At 45.3% G+C, this 15,447-nt stretch overlaps 3 protein-coding genes across 4 annotated transcripts; 2 read left to right on the forward strand and 1 right to left on the reverse strand.

Annotated features, from left to right (window-relative positions):
• The first annotated feature begins 2,651 nt into the window (after positions 1 to 2,651).
• On the forward strand, positions 2,652 to 4,508 carry LOC100384252 (uncharacterized). Its single transcript, NM_001176818.1, has 2 exons — positions 2,652 to 3,110; positions 3,855 to 4,508. Exons 1-2 carry the CDS (start codon positions 2,816 to 2,818, stop codon positions 4,220 to 4,222), a joined length of 663 nt encoding a protein of 220 aa, NP_001170289.1. The 5' UTR covers positions 2,652 to 2,815; the 3' UTR covers positions 4,223 to 4,508.
• Positions 4,509 to 8,720: 4,212 nt separating this feature from the next.
• LOC100501078 (Plastid division protein PDV1) lies at positions 8,721 to 11,445 on the forward strand. 2 transcript variants are annotated; one of them, XM_008645962.4, is made up of 3 exons: positions 8,721 to 9,494; positions 10,503 to 10,844; positions 10,916 to 11,445. In XM_008645962.4, the coding sequence occupies exons 1-3, from the start codon at positions 8,970 to 8,972 to the stop codon at positions 11,012 to 11,014; spliced, it is 966 nt and encodes a 321-aa protein (XP_008644184.1). In that variant the 5' UTR covers positions 8,721 to 8,969; the 3' UTR covers positions 11,015 to 11,445. The 2 variants fall into 2 exon arrangements, with proteins under 2 accessions (XP_008644184.1, NP_001182834.1); NM_001195905.1 differs by having other exon boundaries at positions 9,033 to 9,494; positions 10,503 to 11,184.
• A 1,154-nt stretch (positions 11,446 to 12,599) lies between these two features.
• LOC100273041 (uncharacterized) lies at positions 12,600 to 14,638 on the reverse strand. The gene is made up of 2 exons (NM_001367777.1): positions 13,638 to 14,638; positions 12,600 to 12,871 (listed from the first exon to the last, which is right to left on the reverse strand). The coding sequence occupies exons 1-2, from the start codon at positions 14,525 to 14,527 to the stop codon at positions 12,856 to 12,858; spliced, it is 906 nt and encodes a 301-aa protein (NP_001354706.1). The 5' UTR covers positions 14,528 to 14,638; the 3' UTR covers positions 12,600 to 12,855.
• Between the last annotated feature and the right edge of the window lie 809 nt (positions 14,639 to 15,447).

A 15,447-nucleotide genomic window follows, 5' to 3' on the forward strand; every position in this document is an offset into this window, starting at 1 on the left:
AGGGATTAGATAAGAAAAGCAATAACACAAGTTCTCTCTTTCAAGGCGTTGCTTCTCTAAATGAGGGATTAACTTGAAGCAACACAAAATAATATTAGCAAGGAATAGTGCAAGAGAACTTAGAGAGGAAGAAAACAAACAAATCACAAGCAATAAACACAAGAGACACAGGTGATTTGTTTCACCGAGGTTCGGTTCTCGAGAACCTAATCCCTGTTGAGGAGTCCACTAAGGACGGGTCTTTTTCAACCCTTTCCCTCTCTCCACCGATCACCAAGACTGGCGAGCTCTTCTTCTTCTTTGTCAATAAGAGACCAAAGTCTCCGCAAGGCCAACCACAAAGATAAGGGGCTCTTGCTAGCTTTACAATGAATGGGAGTCAAAACTCCACGCTCAAATGATCACAAGAGGTAGCACACACTTTCTCTCAATGATTCTCACAAGGCACTATCACTAAACGCACACGAGTAGCTCTTTCTTGCTTGATCTCTCTTTTGTGGCACTTGTGAGGCTTTGATGTGTATAGAAGTGTTGTTCTAGTAGATAGGAGTGAATACCCAACTCTTGTGTATGAAATGGATCAATTAATCCTTGTGAATGGGCTGGTTGGGGTGGCTTTTATAGCCCTCAACCACCCATATAGCCGTTGGGGCGCATCTGCCAGAAATTACACTGGCGGACGGTCCACGGCTAGGGCCCGGACGGTCTGCAACCCTCCAACGATCGATTCTGACATCTCCAATGGATACGCCTGACAGATCAACGGCTATTTGCCTCGGTCACACCACACGGACGGTCCGCCCTTGGTCCCGGACGGTCCGCGCCAGCTCTATAATTCTTTTTGCTCAACTTGTCACCTTCGGGCTGAACCAGGTCTTCACATGCGGAAAGTCCGTGAATTATAGCCGGACGGTTCACACTGTATAGCCGGACAGTCCGCGGTTTAGTCGGACTATCCACGATTTTCAGTTCCTGGCCGAAGTCGAAACGCTGTCGCGGACGGTCCGCCAGAAGGGGCCGGACGGTCCGCGCTAGGCAATTTCAGAACTTGAGTTTCTAACTTCCCGTTGATCTTTGAACAATCTTCTCCATGTTGCTTTGGCTAAACTTGAGAGAGATCCCGTGACTTAGAAAAATATCTCAAGTGGTTTTCCATCCAGTCTAAGTCAAGGATCATGAACACTTTGATTCTTTTACTCATATTTCTTCTTTTGCTCAAACTAGCTCCAAAATAGCGATATGTTGATTTTGAGCTTTTCAACCTTTCTAAAAGTGTTGAATACGTTCCTCGGGGTATTTTGAACTTATCCAAGGAGTAGAACTATTGGTAGTTCATCTATCTCATGGTTTACCCCTATTTGGTTGAATCTGAGCTGATTCTGACTTAGAAACTGAACTGTTGAATCTTATGAACATGTGAATCAAAGACTAGGCAAACTAGTTAGTCCGAATGATTGTGATGGTCATCAAGTACTAAAAAATAAGAAATGGTTTAAGGCCATTTCCCTTTCAGGTAGTTTGTCCCATTGAAGAACAGAGGTTTGCTAACACCTCGTTCCATATCGCATCCGAGGATCCAAACCTATTAAGGTGGAGAGATCCTTAACCGGCTCCGATACCAATTAAAGGACCGTGAGGCGACAGGAGGAAGGGTGAATGGGAGCCATTAAAATTTTCTTAATGAAGAGCTTGTGGCTTTCTGGAATGCAATCCAAACCTCTAGGGACACCAAAACGCTCCAAAAAGGAACAACTCAATAAAGTGTCGATTGGCTGCTCCAACCAAGTTCTTGAGAAGAGTATAAGCTTGAAGGAACAAAAGAACTTGATTTGGAACCTAAACTTTTAGAGGAGACTCCAAAGGAAAACCTTCAAGGACGAGCGACAGTGCTAGGGCAAAGTACGAATATTATCTTTCCATACTTGAATTCAATTCGTCTAAAAGGGATGAAATCCGATCCGTATTCAAATCCGAATATTTCGTATCCAATTTATAGTCGTATTCGTATACTCAAATTAAATATTTAATATGTCGATATCCATTCGATAATATCCATCCCATCTGAATCCGTAGAAAAAAAAATGAAAACAGGTATGATACAATATCAGCATGTATCCGACCCAATTACACCCATACCCAAAAGTTTCTAACCAACACGTTTCATGGTTAGCTAAATAAAAATTGATTTAATTTAAATCACTTTCCAGTCATTTTTAGGGTGGACAAAATACTCATGGCTCGTCAGCTCGGTCGGCTCGACTAATTTTCATTTTATCACGAGCTGAGCTAGCATCTCAGCTTGATTTGTTAACGAGCCACCTCCTTAACTCGAACAAGTATTTATCAGCAAAACAAAACCTTTATTTGTATTGGATGAACTAATAAGTGATTAACTATATTAATTTGGTGTTGAATTGATGTGGAAATTGAATTTGTAAGTATTATTACTCTTTTCTAATATTTAATTGGTCTAAAGTTAATTAGCAATTAATTATATTGTTGTATACATATTTGTATATTTTTTTGTTTATGACTCGCGATATAAACGATCCATCTCAAACTCACAAATAAGCAAAGCGGAGCCGATTTTTCAGTTTGGTATCTTAACGATCGAGATTTTTCAATGTCTCTCGTCTGAAATGGACTGGACTGAAACAAAAAACATTCGGGGACGCGCCTGCTTGCTTCTTTCCCCAAACCCCAAACCGCAGGTAGGAAGCAAACCGCACGCCCCGCTCCAGAACGGATCCTCATCTCTCACGTTGTCACCACAGTCTGAATCCAGAATCCAACTAGTAGCTCCATAAAAGCGGCAATGATCCAGCTGCTGTTCGTCGTGCTGGTGGCGGAGGCGTCCCTGACGGCGGCGCTGCTCTTCAAGACGCCGCTGCGGAAGCTCGCCGTGCTAGTGATCGACCGGCTCAAGCGCGGCCGCCACGCGCCCGTCGTCGTCAAGACGGTCGCGGGCGTCATCCTTGCCCTGCTCGCTTCAACGCTCTACAGCATGACACAGATCGCCGGCAGCACGAGCGACTCCGACTCTGGCGGCGGGCCCACCCCCACCGACCAGGTGCTCTTCTCGCGTCACCTCCTGGAGGCGTGCCTCATGGGTAGGTCCTGGTAACGCGCATCAGCCCACTCGATCACGTTCATTACGCCTTGTCCATGCGGGCTCCTCTATCCCCTTTTTTATTGGTCTCGATTCCCTGTTTATTGCTTGCTTGGGTAGGGGTGTGGTGAGATCTGGGTGTGATGAATAGTCTGTGACAATCTAGGTTGGTGGGGTGTACTGCTATCTTGCTTATTCAGGTGGCTGTTCAAGCGGTTGTGTTGATGTAAGCTGGTAACCCGGGCAGTAACTAGTTTTTAAGCTTTCAAATATTATTAAACAGATCAAGGTCTTTTTGGTCTAAAAAAGAAAAGAGCATCCATTCTTTGACCCTGCGTAGGGGATTAAAACTTATAACATTCTTATGCATCTGTTTGTGAGTAAATGTAAAATTGTAAGGTCCAGCTAGTAATTTTATCCTGAGGAACTATTTCGATCCAAGCTATACAGCTTCCCCATCTCACTCCACAGTGCAAAAAAAGTGCGCACAGAGTTTGTTGATGGGAGGTGAAGTACTTGTTGCATCAGCATTGGGCACATTCAGAATTTCTTGTTCTGGTGTATTCTGTATATATGTTGCAATGAAATTTCTACTGTGCATATGACTCCAGTAGAATGTGGTTATCTATCATGTCCTTTTTACGCATGCACCCTTTCCCTCTTAAAACATTGTGCTAAATGTTTCAGCACTGAATTCATGTTATCTGCCCCATGTTGAAGTCTGAGCTGAGTACTATTCTTTCAGGGTACTCCTTATTTCTTGCTCTAGTGATTGACCGGCTCCACCAATACATCAGAGATTTGCGCCGGTTTAAAAAGGACTTAGAGGCTGTACGTAAGCATAATAAAATGTTGGAGGAGGCAAAACATGGAAACTCGGAGGAGGCAAAGAAATACCAGGAAGAGATTGCCACTCTGAACAAGGAGATGAAGAAACTGAAGCTACAAGTCCAAGAAAAGACAGAAGAGGTCCATGTTTCAGAGGACAAGGCACTTGCTATCCAAAAACAATCCGAAGGCTTGCTGACTGAATATGACCGCCTGCTGGAGGATAATCAGCATCTTCGGACACAGCTGCTGTCAATTGACCGCAGGCTTTCCAACTCTTCTTGAACGAAGAGTCTATTTAGGGGATGCTGAAGAATTTCTGTGGAAGATCATGTTACCACCCAAAGTGTATGGCAGCTACCTGCTTCCTCACTTGTTAGTCTTAGCATCTTCAATTAACTAGCTATTGCATTATATTGTTGGCAAAACTAGTGCAAGCATTATATGGTCTAGAACTTTGGAGTTTCTCTTGTGTGTTTCTTGTAATGCCTACTTTTTATGTGTGCTTATAGTGATTACTGTTTTGAACAGAATTTTATGATTATTGCAGACGGGCATTCACATGTTGAAATCATGAACTCTGCTCCATGAGGTTCCCAGACTATTTTAAAAGTTGTTATTGAGTAAAAAAAGATGTACCTCAATAAAAAAAATTCAAATCAGAATCTTTTTCGTTTTAGAACGAGAACTTATCAAGCTAAGCCTGAAGCAGCTGAAAGGATGGTAACCATGGTTATCTGTCCAAGCCCAAAATATATAAACATTCTTAGCACTATCTGTTGGTGAGCAGTTCTTTGGTTTATTCTGATTTGTAAATGATATTAGTCAGTCAAGAAAAAAAATGGAATAAAGTTAAACGTAGACTGAGAGTTTAGAGGTACATAAATTGGCATAAAATTCAAAATGTATTGCATGTGCCAGAAATTTAGGCATTCATGTTAGGTAGGCAGATATTCTATTTAAAAAAAATTAATCATGGTCCATGGTGATGATCAAAGTACCTTGTGGTACTCAACAAAGAGCCTTATGCATGTATTGAGGTGAAAAATAAAGCTTCGTGTTCTTAGATCATTACCTATACATCTATCTATTTCTTTAGTAAATGGATGTATTAGAACACATGTTTGAACAAAAAAATGAAAATATCGGACTTGCCATGTGGTTTGTTGATCCTGCAACTCTTGTGCAACTATGCTATATCCATTAGCCACTTTTATGTTTTAAATATGAACTAGGTTATAGAATTTTTCTTCTTGGATCTTGGTGCTCAAGTCCAGTGTGTGATCTTGTTGACAAGAGTAATGGCTATTTCCTACGTGTCATTAATTCTTGTGCGCAATTTCTGGGATCTTTACTTTCTGTATACAAGTGGAGTAATATTTCAGTTGCTAATGGTTAGTCGATTGATATGGAGCTGTAACTAATAAGCCACGTATAGGTGCTATTGACCAAAATAAGGATAATATGAAAAATGAAGTTTTTGTGTTCACTTGAAAGCTCCACTAGGACCCTTATGACCAGCAAGTTCCGCCCGTTCCGTTCCGAAGAGGGCGAAACCCTTATATAGATAGTCCGTATTTAAATCTGAACATTTAATATTTGTAACATATCCGAATAAATACTCAAAATCAGATTTCTGATACATATATGAGAATGTCCGATATGATCTGGATCATTAAAACAAATGAGATAGAATACATGATATGGAATAAAATGCAGGATTACTGATGTCTGTCACACTATATCTGTACCAGCAAGACGAAGCCAAGGAGAAATTATGTTTGTTGTGTGAGATTATTTGGATCAACAACTTTTATTGAAAAAGAGTGGCAAAAGACTTGGCGGTAGAAAGGGAAGACACGTACAGAAGACAGAAAGAAAAACAAAACAACAACAGACCTACTGAACAGACCAACTAACCAAACCAGCCAAACCTGCGTTGACCACAAAAGCAACCTACTATGCAGACCTATGCTGATTGTGAAAGATTTTACTGTTTTTTTTCTAACCATAAGCTTCACCAAAAATAAATCAGAAAGTCATCGAAAATTCTCCTCATTTGACGGTTGCACAGGCTTTTTAAATTCCTCCACCAACCATACAAAGACCTGGAATCATAGATCTCACTAAGGAACGAAAGGTCGGCCCATGACAAGATTCTGTCCCACACCTCCCTGCTGAAGGAACAGTCCTTGCATAAGTGAATCATTGTTTGAAAAGTCGAATTGCAAAGACAACAAGATGGATTGCAAGACCATCCCCTTTTTGAAGATTTTATGTCGTCAACACTCTATTGAGAATTGGATTTTATAGGTGCTACTTGCACTGTCCTGACCATCTGATGTCTTTCAAGTTGTTTAGCTCTTGTATGCTTTTGATAGCCTGCCAAAGGGATACAAAATCTTTTATTTCCTCTTCTCGTATGCATGGTAGGCTTAACTGAATCCATCTATTGTTTCTAGAGCATGAAAAACCGAGATATTCTTCTTCTTTACTTTTCTTGAAAAGACTTGGTGCAATATTCTTTGGTGCTTGACCATGGATCCAACTCAATTTCCAGAATTTGGTTGTTCTCCCATTACCAACGTTCACCATTGTGGATGTATTGAAAAAATCTTCATTTGTGTTGTCACGTCCAAGCACTAGTTTAACCAGTCATTCTACATTACGTGCTTACATAGATCTATTTTAATCTATTCCAATCCACTTTTACCTCTATCCATTTTAGATCTATTTTTTAATCTATCTTTATCTATCCATCCTTAAAGAGATTATTATGTGTCTCCCCGCTAGCCTTCCATACGCAACGCACTCGCCGACGCCCTTTCGCCTCATCCTCCTCCCCACCAGACCTCCACCGCCGCACCCTCCTATCCATCCGGTAGAGCTGTTGGGCCACATTGCTGCTCTTCGTCTACTCCCTCGACTACACCAGGATGTGCCTCACTAGTGACTACAAGGCGATGACTAAGGGCACGAGAGGCAATTCACTGCCCTCGTCGACGTCTACCAGAAGACGTTCTAGTCCGATGGTGTCACCGGGGTACATGTGAGTGCTCCCTATTTTTTCATTGCAGTCGTGTGACTCGTTACCTATGGTGGGTGATTCCATTCATGCATGTGTGTTTGGCATAGGTATTTGCATCTGGTGTAGAACATGTTGTCGCTATTCCCGCATGCGAAGAACAACAAGGTAGAGTCGAAGCATAGCAAGGGGAATTGCTGAATGAGCTACTTGAGACCACGAGCTGCTCCAGTTGGCTCCTCTACATTTACGACAAGAAGTGAAGAAATTGTCTTATGGTAAAGGCTGCTTGCTTGTCTATTTGCTTGTGTTTATGTTGCAACGCAGCTGCTATTTATCCAATGCTGGAAACATAAAGTAGTTTCTCGGAACAATGTAATGTTTGTGCAACCTTGGATAAAAACTAGGTTGACTTTGCATGCATATTGATTTAGATTGTATTGATGAGGTTTTTAAGGTCGATGATAATATATATTTTTTGTTTTTATCAAATAGTTGTGCAATAACATTTTATCGAATATTTTGTATGTTATCGCAACGCTTGTGTATTGTACTAGTTGAACATTTAATTTATTGTTGTGCATTTATAGAGCGATTCACCGGTATCAACACACCCTTGCTGGTTATAGGTCAAACCATGTGGCATGTCTAGAACTCCATAACCTGAGTCACAATCAAGAGGGACTGGCCGTAGCAACATCATGACTCCCGGCTCCGTGTGTCGGCTGCCTAGACGGTCAACAACACAAGCTTTTTTATCCACTAGGACAATACACGTGTGTTACCAACTACACACAATCATATTTGATATACATAAAAATAAATTTAATATCAAAGTGAACATATAGTTCACATATCACATAAACTGCTAAGAACAAACATTACACTTTATCTTAGCCAAAAGATTGAGAAAAGTATAAGTTGAAAAGAAGCCCGATCCCTTTTTATAACTCCACATGTAAGATATTAAACTTATAAGAACAAAATATTATACTTTATTTTAGTCAAAAGGCCGAGAAAGGTAAATTGAAAAAAAACTTGACCCTTTTTTATAGTTAGCTCGATAGTTCGTTCTTCTTTAGCTAGCAAGCTGGTACTATCGTATGGCTTCTTATTGTATTGGGTTTGAGTAGTTTCTTATAGCCCATCTATAGTATAACAACCCATATGTGGTGTATAGGACTATGTGAAGGAGCTGGAGAGAGGAAAATAACTATGTGTTTCACTTGATGCATGACTCATGGAACTAGTTCTTTAAAAAGTAGAGATAGAAATATCAGGCTACCAAAATAGCTCTACAAACACTATCTTAGGAAGCAAATTTTTTACGGTTACATCCTGTCACTCGCGTAAGCCTTCTTGACACTCACAAAAATATCAGGCTACCAAAATAACTCTACAAACAATATCTATCAGGGTCATCAGGAAGCAAAATTTCTACGGTTACGTCCGATCACTAGTGTAAGTCGGATCCACACATCAATCACCTATCTACAATTCTCTACTATATTAAAGTATCAGTTTTTCTGGTTCTATGGTTATATTGTTGTCGCGTCCCTCGTAATTAAATTGAAAAATACTAAAACTCCATGATTATTGATTTTAAATTTACATCCACACTTACCTAGCCAACACAACATACACGTCTTTATGTTATATTATATAATTAAGAATAAATAAAAACCGTAACCCTGTACGGCAGACACTTGTGGTGTCATTTGGCTCAGTGACGTCTCTATTTCTCTATTTCGTCTTATTTTTTTAAAAAAAATTAACATACACCATTTAACTCAATAGACCATGAATTTGTTCATAAGCTACTCTCGCGAAGAAAGCACCCTTATTATCCTGAACTCATGGTTGGGTCTGCCACCAGTGCCGCCGAATCAGCGAAAAGATCTCGATAGAATTTAGCTGATTACCTTTAAATTAGGAAACCAGGTAAAACTTGTAGCAACTGAAGCACTTGCAGGCGCGCTTTCCTCACCACTCTTCCGTCTTCCCTGCATGCAACGAAGAACGAACCAACAAAAGGAAGCTCCCCACCCCCGCCTCGGTGGTGCCGCCATCAGTCCATCACACATCCCCGTCCCCTCCCGTTTCCCTTTCGCTCCGCTCCCCCTCGCTCGGTCACTCCTCACTCCTCAGTCCTCACTAACAATCCGCACCAGGACTCATCAGGGCCGCGCGCGCGCGCCGGCAGCGATGCGGTGGGACGCAGCCGAGGCCGAGGCGGCCCTCGAGCGGATCTGGGACCTCCACGACCGCCTCAGCGATGCCATCCTCGCCGTCTCCCGCGCGCACCTCCTCCTGCCCGCTCCCCCGCCCCCTCCCGTGCCGTCCGCGCCCTCCGCCAAAGGGGCCCACCGCATCGGCGTCGGTAGGAACGGGTGCGTCTTCGTCAAGGACGGCGCCGCCGGCGGCGGAGGTGAGGCGCTGGCCGCCGCCGCGGAGGCCCTGGCCGAGGCCAGGAGCCTGCACGCCATTCGCTCCGCGCTCGAGGACGTCGAGGACCACCTCGAGTTTTTACACGTGAGGCTCCTGCTCCCCTTCCACCCCTTCTGCCCCCTAGGGATAGAGCATCCCAGCCCAAACTGTTCTAGGGTTTCGCGCGTGTAGTACTGTTTGTTAATTCTGGGTTAGGACCACCGCTTCTGACCTGCTGCTGTGCCGAATGGGGACTGCTTTTCGGTGCCCCTTAACGCTCGTTGTTCTCGTGATTGCCGGTCGTTGCGTTCAAGCGATTCAGGCATGAGAAAGTAGAGAGCCCCTATCACCAATAATTCCCATGCCTGTGCTTGTTATGTGGCCAATGAATTCTTCATTCTCGAACAGAACTGGATGGTCCTATCTGTCGTAATCCACAATGACCATTTGTGTTTTAATCGGGTAAAATGCATGTATGCTATTCTTCTGGTAGGAATTGAGTTGCTGCTGAATATTCTACTAGGTGGGATGTTAATGTTTTACCGTGCATCCGAATTTCTACTTGTTGTTTACTTAGAGTTCAGGTCATTTGGCTCACAAGTGGTTGGCCTCCAGCGAATGGTTAGGGTGCAGATGACTTGATCACGAGGGCCATGTGGATGTTAAGGGTGCGGTATTATTTCCACATGGATTCCGTTGCCCTTCCAGTGCTCTCTCTTATGTTTGATGTCCTCATGATACCATTTGGGGTAGTATATCAATATCTTATTTATAGTTGATTGTTACTTTGTGCAAGTTGCAAAGCATAGGGACACCATTACTATGTACAAACTTCATGTCTTGTGGTGTAAGGACTTATTGTCGATCACTTCTCTGTTAAATTAAATCTGTTTTACTATCTTAGCTAAATGAATTCTCAGATGTCAAAGAAAAATAAAATCACTACCAGAAAGCTGCCCACTCCCAAGGATTAGTGGATTTAGTAGACATTTACATGCATATCTGTTATCGACAATTTGGAGTGCCAGGGCTTTTCGTTAATTTAGCTTTACTTGTTCCTGTTAAATCTTTTTGTGAGATCTATTTCTCACTTCTGTTAGTCTTGCTTCACAGACTGTTCAATCACAACAGCGGGCTGAGCGAGATGCTGCAATTGCTAGACTGGAGCAAAGCCGTCTAGTCCTTGCTATGAGGTTAGCAGAACATCGAGGAAAGAAGTATAAAGTAATCGATGAGGCCTTGGCATTTGTTGGTGAAGTGAGTGACAAGAGTCAATTTATCTCACCTGAGGATGTTCGTGCTACCCATAGCCGATCAGAGGATAACGCAGATGACAACAGGGGCAGTGGTTCAAGGATAATGTCAAACGTGTTATCTTGCAGTTTATCATTAGCCAAGAATTCATTTCGACTGGACAAGATCGGGGGCACTCTCGGTAACGCTGCAGTGTTTGCAGTAAGTATGCTTGCTTTCTTGCAGCTGCATCAAATTACATTTGGAAGTAAAACTCCAGCCATGGAATGTAGGAAGAGAATCGAGTACAATCTTCAATCAGGGAGCTCACAACCGAATGGGAAAGGAAAACTTCTGGAGGTTTACCTAGCCAGAGGCTGAAGAATTATTAAGCTCACGCTGTTGGCTGTACAGAAAGTTTTGACCAAAGCTCAGTTTTGTTGGTTTTGTTAGGGCACTGATCATTCTTTACAACGGACTGGACCCTGTTCCAGGCAAAAGGCAACCATGGAACTGTCTGTCCGGTTCTTTTTGGATGGATTTGAAGGATACCACTTATTCTATCTCAAATTGTAAATGGTTTTGTGCTTAGAGATGCATTGTTTGCAAACCGCGTTCAAGCTAACTTGAACTGCCGTTTTCGTACTGCCTACTTTCTTGCCGTGCTCTTGAGGAGGTGTGGTAAGGTTCATCGCTTGTGTGGCAAGTTTCGGGATTGTTGGGGCTACAGTATGATCACATGACATGCTTTGAGTTGTGAGTACTGACGTTATTTGCTTTCTTCTGCCTCGTGCTTGATGATGCATCGCTGCTTTGCTTTGTTGATTGCCTGTCTGGTCATATTTGGTTCAGAAGCTTCTTTGTTTTTGTATGTTCGTATGTGCCCTATTGTTTTTCCTTTTACAGATTGTACCAGTACCCAGCTTTGTTAGGCCATCTCCAGTACACTACATATTTCACTCTCTATTTCAAACTTTACTCGGTAAGTTGAGTACAAAACAATGTTTTGTACGTCTGTTTGCAGAGTTGGCCTTACTTTTATCATTGCTCACTCATGCTCTTCCAACTGGCGGGTTGCACTTAGGGCTTATTTGGTTGGAACCCTCAACCCTGCATGTCAGGCAAACCATCTCATCCCCAGGCGTTCAAAATCCAACGTCTGGGAGCGCTGCCTGAGCCGGGGGGGGGGGGGGGGGGACCAAACAGCTTCGACGGGGAGGAAATCAAACGAGTCCTTAGTGCCATTGGTGTCTGTTCTGTTCGCTGTAGTGTGATTTGCGAAGTCAACTTGCTGCATCCGTTGCTACGTGCCTGTCTTTGCCCCCCCTCCGTATAAGAAACACAGATCAGAATGCATTCAGCCCTCAGCATGCTCCATGATCTGATCTGACTAATGAAATAGACGAATGGCCTGGATCGCAGCTACAGTCACCGACGCACAACGCCGCTTTAGATCCGAGGTGACTTGACATGTATGAAATGAACACTTCGCTACGAATCTCTGATGGCTGAATGCATAGAGCTCCAGTCTTCTGCCAGCTCAGGGAAGATAGATAATCTAATACAAACTAAATGCATGTTAGCCCCAGCAAACATCTTGCTGTAAACCTGATAGAGAACTTGTCCGGAAAAATATTTCACAAGGATCGTCTCCGGAATCTGAAGATGTAGGAGAGCTGCGCCTCTTTTAAGATAGGAGGGATTTTTTTTTTGCAATACTGACGCTCGGGTTTCGAAAATCTAGCACTCCGAAGCTTGTCCAGCATTGTTGAAATCTCGACAGAAGGGATGTGTTGTGTCACCAACTCTGCTCCTACGTACGTCAGCACCTGAGTCGACTGTCTCCCAACATCACAGTCTACACCAGCCCAAGGCCCAGCAGCCTGAAGGAGCGTGCCTCTGCCTCGCATGAGGGGCGACCCAGCCCCCAAAGTTTGTAGGCCCAGAATGGAGGAAACAACCGTACTATATGTGTTTGAATCAATCAACTCACACGCCCCACCGTTCATTTTTAGTTCCTGCTATGTATACACCACCACACAATCAAAAATAATCGGGAGCTGGAGCGTAATATACAGTTACAAACTTGGTATGTACTAATCCATCACCCCCATCTTGCCCGCAAACCCAGGCAGGCAGGCAGATAATTTACGCCGTCTTCAGCTCTGCTGGCGCCTGCGGTATCAGCTCGACGGTCTGTAAGCAGCTAGCAGCAGCCTTATCCAGTGCTCCTTCAGTTGAGGCTAAACCTGAAACGACGAATCAACCTGTTCAAAGAGCTGTGGGCTGTTGTAAATCATGCTTAAAGATGATACTAACTGTTTACCAACGCATAGTTGATGGCCATGGTTAGTGGCCACACAAGCTAAATTGTACTATCAGCTACCCCTGACGGCCCAACTAGCAGCTGAACATGCGAAAACTTGGCACACCGAATGGGGCCAGGCCAGCAAGTTCCATCATGGATGGATCCGCGCTAGCTAGCTAGCTAGTGACACTACGAGCGACATGCAGCAGCGGCACCGCACCGTCTCCGACATTCCACCGTGCAGCACCCCCCGTCCCCGGATCTGCGCGATCCACTGTGTCACCTCGTGCGCTGCGGTGGCCGGTGGTGCCACGGATTGTCTCTCTTGCTAGGGAGAGCAGGGATCGTCGTCGGTCGATCACGGGACGGGACCCGGGCGGCTGCTCGACAGCGACGCGACCTCTCGTGGCCGTACAGCGCCACACATGTGTGGCCTAGTGGCTTTTTGTCTTGTGTTTTGATGCTTCATTGACATATAATACAAGTACTACAATTGATGAATCTTCCTTGTTGTGCTCTAGCCTCCATACAATTATTAGATGGATGATGGGCAGAAGCGCAACATGCATGATGTGAAGATGCGTACAGTTTCGAAATAGAGTAACAATAACGACGGTAGTAATTGAAACACACCGAGAGAAGAAGAACAAGAAAAAAACAATTTATCTAAGCAGTGCTATATGAAATTATGAATGAACTCAACTCACCATCGTACTCTAAACAGGAGCACCTGGCACTTGCTCATGGGCCCCGCGGCGGTCCCGTCAGGCGACCCCGCGGCCATCACGCCGTCGTCGCAGAGCAGCCTGAGCGGCACCATCCCCGTGCGTAGCGCCCCGACGCGGACGCCGACGTGGGCGTCCACGACCACCCTGAACCGCTGCTGCCTTCGCCGGTACCTGTCGCGCACGCGCGCCGCGACGGCGTCGTCCAGCACCACGCCCCTGGCGGTGGCCACGAACGCGACGGCGGCGACGCTGCGCGGCGCGTGGGCGAAGCCCCGCACGGGGGCCCACCCGAGCGCCACGTCTCCGTCTCCGTCGCCGTCGCCGGCCAGCGCGACGCGGCCCTCGCCGTCGCCGTACCGGAACGCGACCCGCTCGTTGGGGTTCCACGACACCAGGCGGGCGCCGACGGTGGCGTCCATGGCCGGCACCGCGGACGAGGAGTTGCCGCCGAGGCGGAGCCGCACGGGGGCCAGCGGCCGCAGGTGGAACGACGGCGCCCGCGGACGGTAGTAGAGGTAGGCGAGGCATGCGGCGGCGAGCGCCAGGCAGAGCGCCAGCAGGGCCAGGCCCGTGGCCAGGCAGCACGCGCGGCGGCACGAGCACCCGCCCCCGCGCCGGTGCGCCTGCTGCTGCTGCTGCCGGTACCCCCGCGGCTTCCGCGCGCCGCCCGGCTGCTGCTGCTGCTGCCGGTACTGGTGCGCCGGCGGCGGCTTCAGCGGGAGCACCTGCGGCGGCGGCGCCAGCGTGGGCTTCTTCAAAGGCGGCGCGGCCAACCTGCTGCCGGGACCCGGCGTCGACGTTGGTATTCCCGCCGCGGGCCTCGGCTTCGACGGCAGGGGAGGCTTGGGCTTGGGCGGCTTCTCGGCCATGGCACGCGCACGGTTCTTGGTGATCGTACGGTACCTACGTGCAGATGCAGGAGGACGGGGAGATGAGAAGGGTGGGAGTGAAGTGACGGTTTGGTGCCTAGTTGCTGACTGATTAGCTGCAGCTGCAGCTGCAACTACTTATAATAGTGGCGATGGAATGACTGGTGCTTGCTCTTGAAAAAAAAGTAGAGCTTGGGGGAGTTGGTGATGGCCGCTCCAGGACTCTTTCTACTTCTGCTCTGCTCTGATGCAGGTGTATTGCTGACATCTGTGAGTTGTGGAAAATCGGCAGTTAAAAGTATTTTAGTTATTTGTATAGATTAAAGAAAAAATGTTATCAGTTTTTCTTTTATCTCAATGATAATAGGATCTCACTCCTCATCCTCTTCTTCCTTCAGACATTTCTCGGTTGAGATCATGCCTCGCCCATGACAATGACAAGGAACCTATATTCGTGTGCATAAAAGACGAGGTCCTGCGTGGTGACCAAACTCATGCCCGCTGTTGAGGCAAGGATCAAAGCCATGTACGCTGGAGGGGACAACCTTGCCTCGAGAGGATAGAGAAGGAGAGGTCGCGGGAGCCGAGCGCGAGAGAGGAAAGAGAGCAGTAATTGATCGAGCACGTCGTACATTCAATAAAGGCGTCACAGTGTTATATACGAGCGTGCAGCTCTTTTATATTATCCCTTATTTTAAAATTCATTCTGCAATCTCGTTTATTATTTTGCACGATTTATCAAAGACAGTTTATAAACGAAACGAGGTGCAAAAGAAGAAATCAATTGATATCTTTTTGACAAGTCGTAGGCGGATAATTTTTTTATTTTTTTAAAAAGTAATAGCTTTACCGTAGATAAATGTAGGATGGCTGTTTTTCGTTTTGTATTAAAATAAAAACAGTTTTGCTCTCATTTTCAC

The sequence above is a fragment of the Zea mays genome, chromosome 5 (assembly GCF_902167145.1).
Source record: "Zea mays cultivar B73 chromosome 5, Zm-B73-REFERENCE-NAM-5.0, whole genome shotgun sequence".
NCBI classification, from domain to species: domain Eukaryota; kingdom Viridiplantae; phylum Streptophyta; class Magnoliopsida; order Poales; family Poaceae; genus Zea; species Zea mays.